This window comes from Carassius carassius, chromosome 5 (genome assembly GCF_963082965.1).
Source record: "Carassius carassius chromosome 5, fCarCar2.1, whole genome shotgun sequence".
NCBI lineage: Eukaryota > Metazoa > Chordata > Actinopteri > Cypriniformes > Cyprinidae > Carassius > Carassius carassius.
This window is the reverse complement of record NC_081759.1, coordinates 40,592,064-40,612,737: the sequence shown is the minus strand read 5'-3', so window position 1 is coordinate 40,612,737 and position 20,674 is coordinate 40,592,064. Positions and strand designations below refer to the sequence as shown.

Sequence of the window (20,674 nt, the reverse complement as noted above, 5' to 3'; positions counted from 1 at the left end):
AAATTGTGCATACGATTTACTAATTTGTTTCCTTGATTTGCTAAAACATGCACACGATTACTATTTTGTTCCCTCAATTAAAAAATTGATTGTACTATTTACTAATTTGTTTCCTCAATTTGCTAAAACGTGCACACAATTACTATTTTCTTCCCTAAATTTTTAAATTGTCTATACGATTTACTAATTTGTTTTCTTGATTTGCTTAAACATGCACACGATTACTATTTTGTTCCCTCAATTAAAAAATTGTTTGTACGATTTACTAATTTGTTTCCTCGATTTGCTAACACATGCACACAATTAATATTTTCTTCCCTAAATTTTAAAATTGTGCATACGATTTACTAATTTGTTTCCTCGATTTGCTAAAACGTGCACACAATTACTATTTTCTTCCCTAAATTTTTTAATTGTGCATACGATTTACTAATTTGTTTCCTTGATTTGCTTAAACATGCACACAATTACTATTTTCTTCCCTAAATTTTAAAATTGTGCATACGATTTACTAATTTGTTTCCTTGATTTGCTAAAACATGCACACGATTACTATTTTGTTCCCTCAATTAAAAAATTGTTTGTACGATTTACTTATTTGTTTCCTCGATTTGCTCGTGTGCATGATTTAGCAAATCGAGGAACCAAATTAGTAAATCGTATGCCCAATTTATAAATTGAGGGAACAAAATAGTTATCATGTGCACGTTTTAGCAAATCTTGGAAATTAATTAGTAAATCGTATGCACAATTTATAAATTGAGGGAACGAAATATTAATCATGTGCATGTTTTAGCAAATAGAGGAAATTAATTCGAAAAATCTTACGTACTATTTATAAATCGAGGGAACAAAATAATGAATTGTGCACACGGTTTAGCTTATAATTTTTTTTTAAATGATGTGCGGGGCTCCGTACTTTTATAATTTGGCTATAAGGTTTTTTTTTTTTTTTTAGTTTTTTTGTCTTCGTCCCTCATGTGTTCTACCTCATGTTTGATTGTGTCATTTATTTCAGGTGTGTCTGGTTAATTATCATCATCTGCTCCACTATATTAGTTGTGTTCTGTTCACTGTTTGTCGTCCGGTCAACTAAGTCTCTTACCTGTACTGTCCTGGATTTACAATTGTGTGGATTTATTAAAAAATATTTGCATTTATCTTCTTCGCGCATTTATCTCACCATAGTGTGACAGGTTTATAGTTTTTTTTTCTTCATTACTACAGTACAGCTTCAGCAGATTGTGCAGGAGTTGAGTTGAGTTTCCATTTTTTGGCATAGCACTGGCATTAGCAGAGAAGTTCTTCCAGACAATCCCAAATATGAAGACCTCTTCTGTTGAGCAGCTCTACAGGTTTTGACCCTCAACCAACTTTTTAAATGGTCCTTTTCAATAATAACAAATTATACATTTCAGTACTCATTTTCTGAATTCGTGATCTGTGTCTGGAATTTCTGCCAGTGCCACATAAGATAATAAGCTCTATTTGCATTTGCCAGCCCTATCAGACAGCACAGATTGTATGGCTTTCTCTGTTTGTCTTCTAACTCACCTCAGCTAATTCGCTTCAAGTTGGACTCTTCTTTCAGTGATTTTTGAAAATGATTTTATTTAATATTTTATGTTTTCCTTAAAAGTTGTAATTCGCGATCCTTAATAATAAAATTAATAGGATTTCATCCTTAACATGTTTTAAACACAGTTTACGTTGTTTAACAGTATCAGTATTTGATTCTTCAGGTTTGTGGCGTTTGAACACCACAAACGTTATTTTCAACTTTTCTAGTACATGAAAACCACAACACTTGAGCTCATAGAATGTAATACAGTCTCAGCGGAAAAGCAGTTAGCTAGAATTTGTATTTGGTCTTTCGCTCATCTCCTCATCCATCTAGAATCAGCACGCTTGAAATTAATTGGCCTCCTTCGTATAGACTTCCTGCTAAGTTCCTGTCCTTCTCCTTAACGTGGAAAAAAGCTTCCCAAATCAAAAGAAGTACACATTTAGAAGTTTCTCATCTCAAGCCGGGCCATCTGTCTTCTTTTGTGTATAAAATCGAGCCCGTGGGTTTGGACCAGCCCTCTCATCTTTTCAATCAAATTCTCTGGTCCGCTGCTTCTGAGTGGCAACTGGCCCACATCTAAGCCTGGTGCTCAATGGAGTTTCTCTGTGGTAAGAAGCTAAATCTGTTGCAGTGATCCATGCCTGATGTGTTAATGGTGGATCCTTTGCTCCCTCTGAAATGCCACACTCCAATCAACAACCCCAGCTGACACTTGTTCTTGCGTCCTCCTCGCATCCCTTTCACTGTAATTAGCTACTGTGTGCCCACTGATTGGACCCCTTATTCTCTTTGTCTATTAGCTGTGTACTGCGTCTTTTCTTTCCCCAGGAGGCAGACAAGAAGAGTGTTGTAGAGATTGGGCTCATCACCAAATTCTAAGTACTGAAATATTTCGCCACAAAGAATGCCTCATTTTCTTTAATTTCATTTTGCAGAGTAATTTACTGACTGGCTGATGGGCTCTGTGAGTGATTGTGATCTAATACACATTCTTTGCTTGTTAACAAATGAAAGCTTATCTGTTCTTGATAAGGGTGAGATTAGCATTGTTAAATATGACCTTAGAGAGGCATTACAATCCTCTCACTCAGTGCACTAGAGCACTGCAAGTTTAAAGGGGTAAATCTCTCATATATCCTATTTCTAAATACTACTACTACTACTACTACTACTAATAATAATAATTGTGTGTATTATTTAATATCTTTAACAGGTTGAGATTCATGAGATTCATTCTTAACCCATTTAAGCCCACCGGTAACTGTAGTTGCCGCAGTTTATAGTTGTCATTTTCCTTTTGTAAGTATTTTTCTGGATGTTATCCATGTTATATTTCTCAATGACATGCAAGTAAACAACCAAATAAAGGATTTCAAGAAAAAAAAAAAGGTATCCACTTCCTTCCTGTCACATGAGGCTGTCAACTTCCTACCCCTACTTCCCGGAAGCATGGCGAAGGCAAACCCTCCCAAAGAAATGTAATTTTCATATTACTAATAAGTTTTTATTGTTGACACACACACATATATATATAATCATGAAGGCCTCTAGAATCATCCAAACAAAACAAATCTTCCAGGAGATCTATAGTTTTTTGTAAACTTAGTCAAATGTCCAAGCAGCAACTATAGTTATTATAATTATTATATATATATATAATTATTTATTTTTTTTTGGTTGGTTGGTTGGTTGGAGTAAAATATGACCCAGATGGTTTCTGTCTTTTTTTTTTTTGTACTACTATAATACTTCTAAACAAACCTGCCACATATTGTTTTGCCTTAGGTAATAAGAAAAAAATACCTTCCATTAGTACCTTTATTTTCATCCCGGAGATGAACTCTGTGTCCAACAATGCATTCTCCTCTTTCTGTCTCCCAGCAATCATGAAAGGTTTTTGATAGAAGTTAATGAAATGAAATAAATTGGCTTGTAATGCATGGGAGGCTGTAAAGGTAATGGAATTTGAAGAGTGTCAGTGGGAATGTGGAAATGGGGAGGAGATTGGTGTAGGTTTGTGTCCCGAGGGCTGTGAAACATGGCAGCAGTGATATAGAGCAGAGCCAAAGGTGTCCAGACAGTAAGGTGCTCATTTATACAACCTTCCTCAGACCTTTCATCAATTAAAAAATAATAATATATTGGTTGCACTTTATTTTACAGTATGTGTACTTAAATGTACTTATAGTGTACTTACAGTGTATTTATCTAAGAAAGTTCTGGTAATACAAGGTAACTACATAGGGTAGGGTTAGGTTTAGGGGTAGATTCAGGGTAAGTACCTAGTTATTACATAGTTATTGTAATTACTATAATAAGTACATAGTATGTACATGGGGAACAGGACTGTAAAATAAAGTGCTACCATATTGTTATATATCATGTATAACATTTTTTTCACTCTTGTGTTAAATGCTAGATTAGGTATGCAGTATGTATGACATAAATGTGAACACAGTATTGTTTCACTCTCTCTTGGCTATTCCTAATACCATTTCTATTCTGAGAGTGTTGTAATATTTTCTATTACAGTGTTTGATAGAGACATCAAATGCAGAATGTGTGCCTTCTCATCTGGCAGGTTGCTCATAGACATTCATAAATATATCTTATGATAAATACACCTTACTTTAATTGACACAGTAAGAAACTCTTCACAGTTCAAAGAAAACCCCACTGTTAATTATGAGAGAACATTGGCTGTACCCTCTTCTCATAAATATGACCATTCTGACATGAATTGAAGGCAGCATTTTAAAACTAATTGCATGGTGGAGACGATGAATATGTAAATGAGAACAAAAATCACAGGACTCTCATTTCGCCCCCAGATCATATTTGATGACCTCAGATAAGCCTCTCAGTTAAGGACATATATGGATAAATGAATCTGATCAGGCAGGAGAAAATATGAACACTATGAAGGCACGCTCCATACGCACCCGTTAAGTCATTTACATATGCTTCAACATGTTTTACCCACCATTGCTCTCGGTGAAGTTGGAGTGGCAAGCTGTTGATTGCTCATTGTGAACAGTGCTCTTTTTCTCACACTGCGTCTCTGCAGAATAATTGTTTGGATGTTGTATAGAGACTCTGGCCTGAGTGTGTGTGTGTGTGCGTGTGTGTGTGTGCGTGTGTGTGTGTGTGTGTGTGTGTGAAAATCTAGAGTTTGCCTGGCATTATTTCCACGGCCCGGGGCAAAAGTCTTCCAGAGACTGAGAGAGAGAGAGAGAGAGAGAGGGGTAATTTGTTTTGTTTGAGCAGAGGGGACGGTAGGGAGTGAAGAGTGTTTAAATTGATTGTTTGGTGGCTCGTAGAGTAGTGGACCAGGCCATAATTACTCTTTGTGCCTGGTGTGATAAGGAAATTAATCAAACCATTATGTTGCTCCGCTTCATCTTCAGGTAGCAATAATTGAATAAACTAACTTCTCTTGTCTTCAGAATGACTTTCCTCACTACGTGTGCCGGCTGTATTTTGCACAGAAGGTTAGAAATATTACATTGCATCTGTTTGGTTGGTGAAGGATTTTCTGGTTGCTTATTATATAAACAAGAAAATTATTCTGATATCATTCCTTTTTATCATTCCATCTGCCAACCCTTCTGTTCGCCATCATACCTGTCTATAACTCTACATCTGTTCTACACAAGCATCACATCAGACTGTGTCAAAAATACCCTCTAGCTGAAGTAAGAAATCCTGCGAGGTTGTAACTTTCTGTTGTTATGTCGTTCCTGAGTACCTCCCGCTGAGCAGAACAAATGTGGGAGAGATGAGAGGGCTGGAATAAGCTGCTAAATCAGTCTGATTGTTCTTAAATCCTTCATGTCCACTTGTATCGCTCAACGGAGCCTTCATGCAGAGTTGGAAATAGGGCAGCCAATTCTCCATTCGCTTCAGCTGTTTGTGGATTTTCTTCTTTCTGACTGCCCCCACCCTACTTGTCTCACTCGCTTTCCTTTTCCCCTTCGCTCTAAAAGTGTCTCTACAAATCAATTACCTTCCCTGGCTCGTTTGGGATTTAGTGAGGACATTGTCTGTGGGAGATAATGAGGTCTGGTGCTGTGATTGTCTTTCTCCCATGATGCCACACAGGTTATTTTCTCAGTGGAGGCAGCAGGCCTCATGTTGCAGAAATTTAAGCTGGTATTATTGTCTTGCCATTTTATCAAATAAGAAGCGACAGCTCAGGCTTACACTGAGTAGATGTTAAGTACCCTGGAGTGGGGGAGAGTTGGGGGTACATCTTTACCTACTTTAATAATTATACATTCAGTCATTTTTTACCATGGCATGTATCAGTGCAGTCTCTAGAAGTAATCTATAACAATTCTAACTAAAATGAATGTTTTGTCATGTTTAATGTATTTGACAAATAATTTTGTATTGTAGTGTAAGGGACATCATGCACTCATTATTTTTGAGGGGGCACAAGTGAAGGGGGGGGGGGTCTCTCTCATGCGTGTCATGTGACACAGCAGCAACAATACCACTGTAAACCTGATATAGGCTTATGTCCCTACTGGAAAAAAAATAAACAAAACAATAAAAACCATCATAGAAAATTGTAATGGCTTCCACTATAAATATCCATTACAAACATTACAAACCATCAACTTTTAACCATTAAAACCATCAAAAATGGTTTTCTGTATTCCCTTTTCGGAAATATTCCAGAAGGATTTAGTGGTTTTAACAAGCCACCAATAGAAGGCGAATCAATTACCAGTAAAGACCAACAGGATCCATTACAGTTTCCAGTAAAAGCCAATACAAGTGCCATTATTACCAGTAAAACCATTACACATGTTATAATGGTGTCTATTGTTTTATTCAGCAATTGTTTTATAAATATAATATTTTCTTTTATTCAAAATATTCAGAAAATATATCTTGATCCTCAAATATGTGTAAGTATTTGCACCTTTATAGATAATGTTAGTTGATCTATGATGGGCAAAGTGGTCTAAAAGTGTAATCTATTAACTTTGCATCTTAATATGTCTTGTTACTTAAAGGGTTAGTACACCCAAAAAATTTTAATTAGCTGACCTCATACGTCATTCCCCCGGAGCTGCTTCTGTGAACAACTGTGAGCGCAAGCTAATTAAAAGTGATTATTACATTTTGAATATGGATATTTTCTTACAAAAACACATCGATTCACTACAGAAAGCTTTTGTTCACCCCTCCAGAGCCATGTGAGACGCTTTTTTTTAATGGACGTGCTTTTTATTAAACTTCTCAAGGACTGATGCAGTGCAACACTCACTGAGTGCCATCAAACAGCTTGAAAGATCAAAGACCATTTTTAAAATAACTCCAGCTGGATTATTCTGAAAGAAGAAAGTCATATACACCTAGGATGACTTCAGGGTGGGTAGTTTAAGGCTTAATTTTCATTTTTGGGTGAACTAATCCTGTAAGTACCAGATACGGGTGTCATACTACAAAATATTTTTAATACGGCTGACATTGTATTTAATATGAATTTGATACGAACATTGTAAGTTACTCATTAGCATGTAACACTTTCATTGCCAACACATTATCAAAGAAAATTTTCACTTCAGTCCAGTCAGTTCAAGCTCTCTCAAAATCTCCCATAATAAACCCTAAAGCTGTTTACACTGTGAAATGAATGTCTTACTTAAATTTTTAGATCTTCACTTTGTTGTTTCTGATGAGAGAATTAGCCAGAGATTCAATGCACAGTGACAAAAGCTGTGACTCATCTGAACACCTCTGATTGGTCCTTGCATTCATAAACTCAACAGAATCGTATGTGATTAGTTATAATGCACAGTGCTTTAAAAACGCATGTGTCTCTTGCTCTGTGTCGGCCAGCGAACACAGATTTGAATTATGCAGATGGTGATGTTTTTCTTTTTTATATATAGTTTCACAAGTTCGTATGTCCATATAATTTTATAAGTGGTAAACAGATTTAGCTTGCTGTCAGCTATTAGCTATAGAGGGGCTCAGAAAGGATTTTTTTTAAAGATAATACAGTTCACATCTTAACAATTACAATATAAAGTGTGCTTAGCTTTCTGGTCATTGGTCAGATTACATTTCATGCAGAGGATCTTCTAATTTCTGTGAATTTTAAAATGTTTAATATCAAGTCTTGATTCTGATAGACATGTCCATTTGCCTAAACAAGTTTAATTGCCATGTCCTGTCTAAGCATACCCATCATTAGTATCAATACCACGATGAAAAGAGGTTGTCTTTTATCCCGAATGTTACACAAACAATATAATCGCTTTCCATTTTGATAGATGGAGCTCTGGAGTCAGTTAATCTGTATCCACCCTTAATTAACATGCTCAATCATGTCTCTCTCTCAAAAGGATCTGCCGCCCGACTTTTTCATGATTGCGATTATCAGTTGTTTGTCTGTGGATATGACAGGCCTAATAGAACTGGATAGCCTCAGTGAACTGCAGGATGGACCTCGTATATCAGATGTGTCCGCAGCGGGAGGACGGTGTCTCGTTTTATGTCTGTTGTCCTTTTGCAGACCCAGAGCCCAGTGACTAGTATTGAAGGTTTTTAGTAGTACTAAAACATAGCTCTGAAACTTATTTTTTTGTGTCAAAATGATCTAAAAACTAATCGTCCATCTGTATCCATGTGAATAATAATGTTTTACATTTCTGTTGCAGTCTCTGACAGGTCTTCTTGTTGAGTGTTAATGGCACTAATTAGTCTAAGTGTTATAGCATATAATCATGGGTCATGCGTTAGCTTGCATGAAACATGTTCATATTTGGCTGCCATGGTAACTAGCAGCACTCTCAAATAATACTTCTTCCCCTGATGAATCAGAGTGTCCTTAGGATTTAAGAGCAATATAATGAAAAGTGAAACAATGAGCAATTTGTTCAGAACTCGACAGATAATTTAAATTATATTCTTTCACATACATAAACTGTGTGTGCATCCAGGCAAGCTAGATTATGACAAGAAGGTTAAGGGTTATGTTTAACCCCTATGCGTTGTTGGGGACGTTTTCGTCCACTAGGGGGTAAAGTTGAGTCTTATTTTGGCCACAACTTTCTCTGTGTTTGAGCTAATGGAATGATTTTTGGTAACAAATCTTATTTTGACCCATTTTGTGGGAAAATGCTTTGAAATTTTTTAAAAACTCAACTGTACACTCTGGGCAAATTCACTACCCTTTCGTTATGTTCGTGGATGAAAACATCCACTAAATTAAACTGCTGTAAAAATTTATCAAATAAATATTTTTTGCATAAATCTATTAATCAAAACTACCAAATGTTTAAAAAAAAATCCAAGATTTTAACTCTTTAATTACTAAGTTCATAAATGATGTCACTGATTTGGGGGGGGGGGGGACACACAAAATTACATATTTTCAATTTAAAAAGTGATTGTGGACGTGATTTTTTTTTTTACCTTTTATCACAGTCTTGGGCATGTCAAAGATTAGTAACAAGATTGGCTTTGATGCATTGTTAGTTTTTGTGCAGCATTAGATTTTAATTTTTCTCCCTCATTTGTTGTTGGTGGCTGTTTTTGCCCCATTGACTTCCATTATAAGGAAATTTTTTGATTGCAAAGCCATGACACCAAATAATCATGCATTCTTGATTGTTTGTGGTTTTCCCTTTTGGGAAGAGGTAAAATCTGTTATTTTTACAGTTGATCACTAGGTGGGACCATTAACCCTTTAGATAGGCCCGTGCAAAAAAAGGCTTAGTTTCTGGCTTGTATATGGAGTTTTATGAAGTATAACAGCAAATTACAGTGTGTGTGTGTGTGTGTGTGAGAGAGAGAAAGAGAGAGAGAGAGAGAGAGAGAGAGAGTTGATTAACAGATTTATGCAAAAAAAATGAGAAAAATATTAATCTGACACATTTTTACAGCAGTTTAATTGAGTGGATGTTTTCATCCCGAACATAACGAAAGGGTAGTGAATTTGAACAATGCACAAGGGTTAATAAAATGTGTTCATTATTCTCTGTTTTGCTGTCATCTCAGGATGCTTTTCTAAATTTCATTGCATAATCATTCTAATTGGTGCTATATACTGAAGGACAGTCGTGTATTTCCTGAGTGGTAATTGAAGCTGAAGTTTCTGTCACCTGACAGAATTTAAAAAATAATGACTGTTTTCCCAGCAGATCTCTATTTTTCGAACGCACAGACCCCGTCCCAATCTCACAACATCGGTTGCTGTATTGGGCCAATCAAACAAAATTAAAACAGTGTAGCCTTCCCAGTGGCTAACTACTTTTTTCCAGCTAGTAGCGATGTTGCGGGACCAAAAGCAACATTTCGTTTTGCTTCCTGGCGAGTCATGAGCCTGTAATGCACTGAAACAGCGCAGTGTTTTCTTCTGACTAGATCACACATTAAATTTGTTCATTATTGCCATCTGTTTTTATACAGTATCATGCATCCCGTGGCTTTACAGTATATCCACCAACATGAGATCGTCTGATGATTTTGCAAAGGATGCACAAGAGTGGATATTTCAACTGCACTTTATGCAAAACAAAGACGAGTAGCTTGTAGCTGGTAAAACTACATATTCAAAGTAGCTTCCCCAACAATGAGTGTTTATGCTTTTCAGGAAATTTCCCAAAGGGCTGCATTAGAAACTACATTATAGAAAAATGAAGACATTTTTGAGTCAGTTTAGAAAATAGTTGGATTCAGGTGTTTACATGCTTGATTTTTCCCATTGATCAGATTATTTCAGGTCAACGCTACCTCTTGCAACCAATTTGAAATATCACATGGTTCAATTGAGGCATTTACTTGAAGTCTGATTCCTCTAAAGCCCCTTTCACACTGCCATTCCGGCAAATACACGGGTAAAGTGTTCCGGCAATTGTTCCCGGGTCGCTAGATTTTGCACTTTCACACTGCCAGTGATAACCCGTAAAGATCCCGTAACGACACGAGACATCAGGGCGTGACGTGTAATGTAAGAGTCGAAAACGTTAGGCATGTTATACTTTCACTGAAGCAAGCGAACGATCTCGGCATCAGCGCGGAAAGTGAGGAACAAACTGATCTTTGCTTCATTACAGTTTGCACATATATTTTCTTCGCGAACGTTGATCTTCCTTCAAAACAGCCGGTAAAAGAGTCGCGTGATAACGCACGTCATCACTTCGACACGACAATAGATCTGGCTTTTGTTCATACAGCGCTTGTTACTAGGTCCCCGACCCGGGGTCAATGCCGGAATCAATGCCTTTCACACAGAAGGCGACCCGGCAATGTTCCGACAATATGCCGGGTCCGACGTGCAGTGTGAAAGGGGCTTATGTGTAACGTGTGTGTGTTTTACGTGTGTTTAAAGTAGCTCTTGTTAAGTCTGATTGAGGCATTGATTACTATCCTTATGACTGCTGACTTTGAATCACCAAAGAAGATTTTGTGTGTGTTTGTGTATGCTTTTGACGAATTGTCTTTGTCTCAATGGCTCTGTTTACACCTGATCTTAATAATGATCACGTAAGAAAGGATAAGTGAACAGTACTTGTTGCTTCATCTCAATATTGGATGTGATCAAGAGTTTACCTCTGGATGTGCTTTCAATGATCTGATCACAAAACCCTGTTTCCACCTGTATTTATTACTGACCACTTGTAATTAGATCACACACACAAAAAAAGGCTCATCTTAACAGGAGGTGGAAACAGTCTCTATATATTTGTTTGGGCGCCTGTGTGTGTGTGTGTTCATGCCTTCGAACTTCTGAAGCAGCCCTGTGTTCTGTCATCTTTGCAAAGAAGAGACATTTCTCCCGCCCACCTTTTTGTGTGTTTGTGTGCGTCCTGAGCCATCTGCCTTCTCCTTCTGGATCACGCTCCTTTCTCTTCCCTTCCACCCCCTGCTTTTCTCTCCCATCACACCGGTATCAGTGTCATATGACAGTGGCAGTGAGGAGACCCAAGCTAGGAGCCGTGACTCATTCACAACAACAGAAACACATCAACACAACCTGGAGAGCTGCCATTAGACTGCCACCGAGACACACATAACAGCACAAACAGCACTCCATGCATAGGACATTTTCAACACTTCATAGGCCCTGCTTGCCAATTAATATTTAATAATTTTTATTAATATGAACAATGTTTTTTATAGGACCAAAGTTATAGTTGTCAAACACATTTTTTTTTATTGGTGATTTCTTACGTACATTTTTAATTAGGGTTAGGGATTTGAGCATTTGTTTAATCTGCAATTTTAGTGTTAGAAAAATGAAAACTGCTAAAACTAAATAACTGAAAACAGTGTATTAATAAAAAAACGTGATGTGATATTTCACATGCCCATCTGTCCTTGAAAGTGCTATGCAGCAGTGAACAGTTTTTGCTTGAAATCCAAACTGTGCAAAGTTAGTTTTGAAGTCTATACTTTAGTTTTTTCTACCTTAGTTATCTATACTGTATTTTTTTTTGCTTTTTTTTCGACCTGTAATTCATCCCACACGGTTTGTGCTACAAACACGATTAATACTGCAAACTGTACAGCTTTATTCAACAGAAAGTTTAATAAGCTTTCAATTGACGTATGGTTTGTTAGGAGGACAATATTAGGCCGAGATGCAAGTTTGATATATTTACGGTAGGAAATTTACAAAATATCTTCATGGAACATGATCTTTACTTAATATCCTTATGATTTTTGGCATAAAAGAAAAATCTATAATTTTGACCCATACAGTGTTTTTTTGGCTATTGCTACAAATATACTCCAGTGACTTAAGACTGCTTTTGTGCTCCAGGGTCACAAATAACTTTTTATACTGCTTACTGTAATTTGATTGACATGATTGATACCTAAAATTGCTCGAATTGTCAAAGAGTGTTCGTATCGGTAATATACAGCAAACATGATAAATTATAAATATCAATTCATATATATGTTTTGTGGGCTCTTTTCACTTGAACCAAAAAGCCACATTGTAACCTGAAAATGTATGTATGAAAACATATTTCCTCAATGCTAGTTATTTTGATAATCAAGATAAACCAAAGAAGTCTCCATTCCATAGCTGCTAACAAACAGAAAGGCTGACGTGTCTGAACAATTCTACGGTAAATGTTCAGCAGCTAAAATCTGCAGCTTATTATTTGCTAGAAAGCTTTTCCCTGCTGTGAACTTTGAATAGTTCCATTTAGACCCTTCAAATGGTCTGTACTTTCCAGAGTAATGGATTACAAGCACTCAAGACAGCTTTGAAAGTTAGCAAACCCAAACCGAAGCAAGTGCGCGTGTGTATGCGTGTCTTTGAGACAGATATAAACAGCGAGCCATAAATCTGACTCCCTGTGGAGAAGTTCTTCCTTAAATTCTGAAGCCGATCAGAGAAAAGTCATTCAGTGATGGGGAAATCAATTTCATTTAAAGCTCTCATCTCTAGCTGATGGCCAGTAAGAAAGAGTCTGGGTTTAAAGAAGTCTGTGGAAAATGACGAGAAATATTCTATTACAGCGGAAGGATGTAATAATCGCTGCCTCCTGAGCTAAAGTTGGTTGTTGTTGCAGGTTTCTTCTTTTTGGTCACCAGGTGCCAGATTCAACATCCTTAAAAATATAATTCTTCTTAACTGTGTTTTCTAACTTAAGGTTTAAAGTTAAGAATGTTTTCTTCCATTCCAAGGATGTACCATTGTTGTTTCTTTAGGTTCATCTAATGTTAAAAATCTTTGGATATGAAATTATTTCAACATAATGGTTCACCCAAAAATAAAAAATGAAATTTTCATTGGAAAATATTTTGAGAAATTGAGTATTGCATCGCTTGCTTGTCCCATAATGGACCACTGTGCAGTGAATGGGTGCCGTCAGAATGAGAGTCCAAACTAATCCACAAGCAGTCCACGCCTCTCTAATCCATCATTGAACATCTTGTCAAGTGAAAATCTGCATGTTCATTCGAAACAGCTCTATCATTAATGCATTATAACTATAAACCTGGCCATAATCCATAAAAATTTAAAATAAATAAAATAAAATATTAATTCTAAATGACAGATTTTCTCTTGAACTTTGATGTCTGGGTCATTCAGCTGCCCTCACACCAACGTGTTTTCAGTGTTTCACCGTCTGTAATCCTCTCCCCTTTTGTATTTTCCAATCACGTCCTGGCGCACTGGAGGGCTGTGTAGGGCTGCGATGCCGGAAGGTTGACATTAATAATGTGATTGTGCTTTGCCCTCTCTTATCCAGAGGTGGCAGAGGGCAGGCCTCCTCCTGCTGCTGAGAGAGAGAGGCAATCAGCATTTAATCTGCAAGACTGATTAACTTCTCATTACAATCAGACACACAAACTCATGTACAAACACACAGGGCCGCATTCAACACACACTTCTCTCACACTCCAGAGGTGGATCTGTAATTATGCCACGGAGATCAAGTCAGGCCTACTTACACAGCTCTAGCAATCAGTTTTATTTATGCATTTATTTCCAAACTATTTGTAAGGAAATTACAGGAAAAGAATTGCTCAAGTGTCACGTCTTTGCTGAATCACCAGGGTCTATCTGTGCACAAGACTCAACCGGATACTATTTCGAAATATGAAATATGTATATCAAAAATATGTAAACTTCACATAAAACACCTATGAATTCAAAAGAGATCTCCCTGAAAATTAACTTTTTAGTAAGTTCAATGGTATATAGCTAACACAAACCAAATGACAACCAATTGTTACATTTTACAGCCTGGCTGGGTGCAATCAGCAAATTATAAGAATATATTTTGCTGTGAATTTAGTGTGAAATTTTAATATCAGATCATGAGGGATACTCATATCACTCTTTTTACTCTCCCCCATGGACAAAAAGACGTGCACATGCGAGTCTTGAGTTTTCAAACTATTCGCCTTACAACCTTGGGATATGCACAAATAATTTCAGAAATGTCGGTTCAACTAAGGCGTGTAAATAAAGGCTTCTCTGTTGACACCTCATTTGAATGCTGAGCAGATGACCTCTGCATTTATGAAGGTCTAGGAGAGAAACATGAATATGCTCAATGTCTCTCAGCAGAGAACTGCTTCCTCAAACGTTAATGAATTTATCCACAATTTTTTGTCGTAAAAATAGGCACGGCCATTTGTAAATTCTATGGGATCTAGCTTCTGGTCTCATCTGCATCCAGCTATTTTTGCTGTGCAAAAATTGATGTCTCTTACCATATTGTTTTAATGTATTGTCTTGTACTTGTTTGTAGTGCAAACAGCTTTACCATTTATTGCACAATGTTATGCTTGTTATTTACCTTTAGCGGTTAATGATCTGGAAGTCTGTCCTTATAGGCTTACTTCCACATTAAAGAAAAAGTTGGATAAGCAGAATAACAAAATAATGGGCTTTTCCTATGTCAGAACAATGCATTTCATTATTGAGCTACTTATAATTATTTAAGATCATTGCATAACTGCTCAAACTTTACAAAAGGGAAACACAAAAAAGTCATATGTGACCTTGGGCCACAAAATCAGTCATTAGGGTCAATTATTATTATTATTATTATTATTTTTATTATTATTATTATTATTATTATTATTATTATTGAGATTTATAAATCATCTGAAAACTGAAAAAATGTAACTTTCCACTGATGTTTGGATTGTTTTAAGTACAATATCTATCCAAGATACGACTACAGTATTTGAAAATCTGCTAAAATAAAATAAAATGATCTAAATATTGAAAAAATTGGCTTTAACGTTGTCTTAGCTTGAAGTTCTTAGCAATGCATATTATTAAACAATATATATATATATATCAGGGACGTGCGGTCAGGGTAGGCAGTGCCTCACCAAAGGAAATGTTGACATTACATTTATTAATTCCAAGAGCTTTATTAATTCACCACATTATTAATTGCATTAATTTTATTCCAAATATTATTTTTTGTAACAAAAATGTTCAGGAATACACATAATATACTCATTTTGCCATTGTTTGCTCCTAAAAACCGTTGTTTCATGCAGGAAATTCAAAAGCCATGGCCATTGAGGCAGAGGTGAGCGGTGCCTCTTTGGTCCATAGAACGTAGTTTATGTAGATTTGCGCATGCGCAGTCAGTTCTCATGCTGTCTTGAATTATCAACATTGAGGCAGAGACCGATCTTGCTTCGTGTCACGTGATCTACTCGCTCTCACTCAATCCGCGCGCTTCCCGAATACTAGCATCTAGTATACTTGCGTGTCGGTGTGTGCGCCTAGCAGTTTGTAGGAGCGAATAAGCTGTTTTTGTACTTTAAAGCTGTACTGCTGACGCAATGTTTTCTGACTGTAGCCTGGTGCGCCGTCACCAGACCAAAAGTGTGTGTGTGTGTGTGTGTGTGTGTGTGTGCCGTGGCTGTCTGTGCGCGTTTGCGCATTTTGATGGAGTGACTAGGCTGCCGCGCCGCCTCCTTCTCTGTGTCCCGCACAAAACATTTGTTTGTTGTATAAGTCATAAGATAGATGTGTCCATTAATTTGATTATTATATTTGATTGTGCATTAGCCTCACATGACTGACTTTGCTGAATGCAGGCAGCGATCTGATGATGCCTAAAATGAACTTGGTTTGCTAAATTAACTGAATGAATATATGAACATATATTCCACACATTGATAGGTCACAGCCTACCCATGACAAGATTTCACCGCACGTTACTGATATATATATATATATATATATATATATATATATATTTACGGCAGGACATTCACAAAATATCTTCATGAAACATCATCTTTACTTAGTATCCTAATGATTATTGGCATAAAAGAAAAAAATATAATTTTGACCCATACAATGTATTTTTGACTATTGCTACATATATACCCCAGCGACTTAAGACTGCTTTTGTGGTCCTGTCACATATTATTTAACAACCTGTTGACTAATTCATGTCATTCTGTTCTTCCAGATTGGAGACAGCAGTCAGCCTAGCACCTAAAGACGTTGAGGAGAAAGCAAAAACGAAAGATGCAGTTGCAAAAACTCATGAGAAAAGTGGACACGTGAAGCGCAGAGGACGTAAACGCCACAGTCACCGTCGAGCTCGCAGGTCTGTATCTTCTAAAGCTGTGCCTCATACACACATCTTCATCAAAGATGGCTCTGTGCTTAGGAGTGAACACTTCAATGTAAAGAATGCATTTGCCGTTCTAGAAAAGAACCTATTTGTCTCTGAAGGTGAAATAGTTGCTTTCCACTGCTTTTGAAGCACTTGAAAACAGCATGTGCATTTAAAAATGTACAATTCAACCACAGAACCTTTGTATAGATAAATCTATTCAAATGTGAATTTTATTTTTATTTCTGACCCCAGAGAAGATCAAACACATGAAAATATGAAGAACTGAATCCACTTCTAAGCCACATCCGCACTCTGAGCATGAATTAGAAACCCCAAACTTTAAAGCAAGGCAGGCACAACACTCTTATCTCCTCGCCACAGTGTAAACATTCAGGTGTTGCTGGAAATTTTAACACGGGTGTCTTTTATGGGGTCCTCTTTCTTCCCATCCACCAAAATTCTAACTCCAGCTGGTGAATGAAATTGATTCAGCATTTGATTCTTAACACCGTAATTCCACTGATACCTTCAAAGTGTTGGTGATAACGCAGAGCACAAGCAATGCATCAGTATGTAAAACAGGGAGGATGCCAGCTCAAGCGTTATCTTAAACATGCTAATCTCTGGGTGAGTTCATGATGTGTTTTCTGCCAGAGAACGGCAGATGCAAAGGTATTTTTATTTTTATTGAGATTTTATAATCAAGCATACAACAATGCAAGATCAAAGAGCGATTAAGTCAGATCAATCTAAAGCTCCGAAATCCACAAACAGCTTTCTTTCCTTCATCACAACACCTGAAGAATCCTAAATCATGTACATAAACTGTTGTTTTCATATGCAAATAAAAGAAACATCTCAAATGTGGAAAGTCTTATTGTGTAGTGTCAATTTCAGTGTCCTTCTGCGAAGACCCTTCTGTTTAAAGTCTTTTATTACTTCTGACAGTGCTTTGGCATTGCAGGTTTGACATCCTTTGGAGTGTGTCAGTAGTCAAAAGCTCTCTGTGCTGTCTTATGCTTGCACACTTTTCCTTTCACTGCATTGACAACAAGCTCAAGCCTCTGTATTTTGGTTTTGAGAGTCATGGTTGCATTTTTTTGCCAAAGCAGAAAGGTACGTACAGCAGTGCAGGCAATGTAAACAGTGCTGAAACCCTTAGTAAAATGTCAGTTATCAATGTTGACAGCCTTTTAACTCTCTAACCTTGTCTATTCTCCTGAGTGTGTCAGTGTTCGGTCTAACTCACAAAACGACCCTCTCCGCGCTGTTCCTTCTGACAGCTGAAGTGATGGTGGCCATTAGGGGTGTGTTCGTTACCTGTGCGCATTCAAGGTCAACTGAAACTGACGGAAAGACTTTAAAAGCTGGAGAGAAAACCAACAAGCTGAATAAAAAGCATAGCATTAAAAACATTAGTCAATGGATCAAACAGTGTTGCAAAAAAGGTTTTGTGGTCGATTTCGTGATATCATGGCTATCGTGATATCATATTTATGACCAAAAGAATTTACGAAAACGATATTAGCCCCATAACTATAAAAAAAGTAGATCGGTCAAATTTATATTTAACCTGTTAACCAGACCCCCCATTATGACACTCAAAGCTGAAAGTGCCCTACCTAATTTAAAATTGCAACAGTTCCTTACTTAACAGACCAAGATGGCGGCGCGATCACATCGCGAGGCTCAGCGTCTTACCAGATTTCGGAAATTAGTGTTAATCTACCTGGTTATTTCATTCTTGTTCGCGCGATTCAGTTATGCAAACTAAAGCTATACTAAACAGTCACTTTTGGACATCAACAAACGGTGTTCCAACATAGTTTTAGATCATCCTTTCGACTTCAGCGAACTCCCGCCGGAGCTACTGAGATCACCGCAGACAAGCGGATCACTCGTACCGACCGGAAGTGATCGGCGTCGGCATCGAGACCGTAAACCAAGACGAGGAAAGCGTGGAGGGCTGCGTGCTAAGCTAAGGCTAAACCCACATCGACCAGCTCTGCCCAGCATCTTCCTTGCCAATGTACGGTCTCTGATGAACAAGATGGACGAACTAAAGATCTGGACCCTCACACAGAAATGGCTTAGGCCTAAAAAAAAAATTTGTTTGGTTCCGGTTTCCGACCGACCCTGTCAATTTATGTGCGACCCAAATTTATTTTATGAGACTGGGGAAGAACGGTCTTTCACACATCGTTAATTAAATTACAGTTTCCTTTAAATGCTGTTTTACACTTAAGTAATCCGTTAAAAACCATTAAGTATTGCATCAAAACCCTTTAACTGTCAATTCCTAAAGTGAGCTATAACTTAAGGTTTGGAAATCGTAACATTAAGAGAAACACGGGGGGGTCAACAATATATCGCGGAACAGAGAGGGCACTGACAACATGCTGACAGACAGGACATTAACATTACCAGCTTACTTTTAATATGAAACAAAGTCTCATTTGGTTATTTCACCTTTCAAATGTGGTCATTTTTTAAAGAAATGTAAACAATAAATACCGTTTTGTGGCTCTTGAATGTGTCGAACAGATCGCTGTAAGTTAGATCATCAGTTAAAACTAACTGATCGTCTCTTGCTTCTAGTTAATTTATAGCATCAAAATCAAATAAACCACATAAATGAACATCATAAAGAATGTTGTTTGACTACAAAAGATGTCTGTACACTCCGTTTTTCAAGTTCAAATCCTCCATGTTAATCTACTATGAGATCGCCTGTCAAACTCCCGCAAAGGCTTTTTGTGTGTGTGTGTGCATTTTGCGTGTCTATGGCAACAACAGACTTTAAACGGGAATACAGAATCACTGTCGTAAAAGTACCGGTACACACATTTAAAATCAGCGCGTGTGTGTGTGTGTGTGTAAAACTGCCACTGGAGAAAAAAATAAATTAATTAAAAAAAAAAAAAAAATCCCTACCGACCAATGACCTCAACTGACAACCAACCGGAACCAAACTTTTTTTTTTTAGGCCTTATGGACTATTATGTTTTTCACTGAAACATGGCTCTGCTACGATGTCCCAAACAGCGTGGTGCATATGGATGGACGCTCTTTCTTCAGGGCTGACAGAGTAGCAGCAACCTCTGGTAAAAACAAAGGTGATGGAGTATGCATTTATGTAAACAAATCATGGTGTAAAGACTCTGTCATTGTTGATACCTACTGCTCTGCTGATCTGGAGTTCCGGATTATCAAGTGCAGGCCATTCTATCTACCACGTGAGTTTACTTGCATTGTTGCTGCTGCAGTTTATGTAGCTCCGGACGCTAATGCTAACGGTGCTATGAAAGAACTTTGTGCTGCTATTAGCAAATTACAAACCCTGCACCCGGATGGAGACTTTATTGTTGCTGGGGACTTCAATCACTGCACTTTAAGATCTGTTCTCCCTCAATTTCATCAAAATGTCTCCTGCACTACAAGGGGACATAAAACACTGGACCACGTTTATACTAAAGTGACTGATGCCTACAAAGCCACACCCCTCCCCCATCTGGGTCAGTCTGACCACCTCTCTTTGTTCCTGCTCCCCAAGTATACCCCAGTCATCAAATGTGTGAAACCTACAATGAGAACTGTTAAAATCTGGCTGGAAGGTGCTGACTCCTAGCCTGGTTCTACCAGACTCTCGTACATTTCATTTGTACAGAGAGTCTGGCCTCGCTCCATTGAGAAACGTTTACTTCCTTGTAGGCGGGTTCTCTGTTAAAGTTCTAAACTATTGGATCTGCCCAGAGTCACTCAGGATCTGCCATAGCCAATCGCTAACGTGTGGTCGTGACGTATGTCATGCGCCGAAACCGGCCGGAAACAACAAGTCCGTTGGATAAGATAAGATGTCTGTCAACGAGAGCTGCAGGTTTTGTGCATTGAATTTAAGAGTTCAAGGAGCAATTAAACATTCTAAATGTATATTTGACAAAAAGGATAGTGGTGTATTCAGTCAATTGTCGAAGCTGGGTGTAATCATTAATAATACGCCGCTGCGGTCGTTTCGGAT

At 37.5% G+C, this 20,674-nt stretch overlaps 1 protein-coding gene across 1 annotated transcript in view; it reads left to right on the top strand.

The window, feature by feature from the left end:
- The window catches only part of LOC132140530 (serine/arginine repetitive matrix protein 4-like), a 31,579-nt gene extending 14,778 nt beyond the window's left edge, over positions 1 to 16,801 (top strand). The window contains exon 2 of the mRNA XM_059549300.1: positions 16,504 to 16,801. Within this exon, the coding sequence (XP_059405283.1) occupies positions 16,504 to 16,801 (298 nt within the window). The remainder of the gene's footprint in view (positions 1 to 16,503) is intronic.
- Positions 16,802 to 20,674: the final 3,873 nt, after the last annotated feature.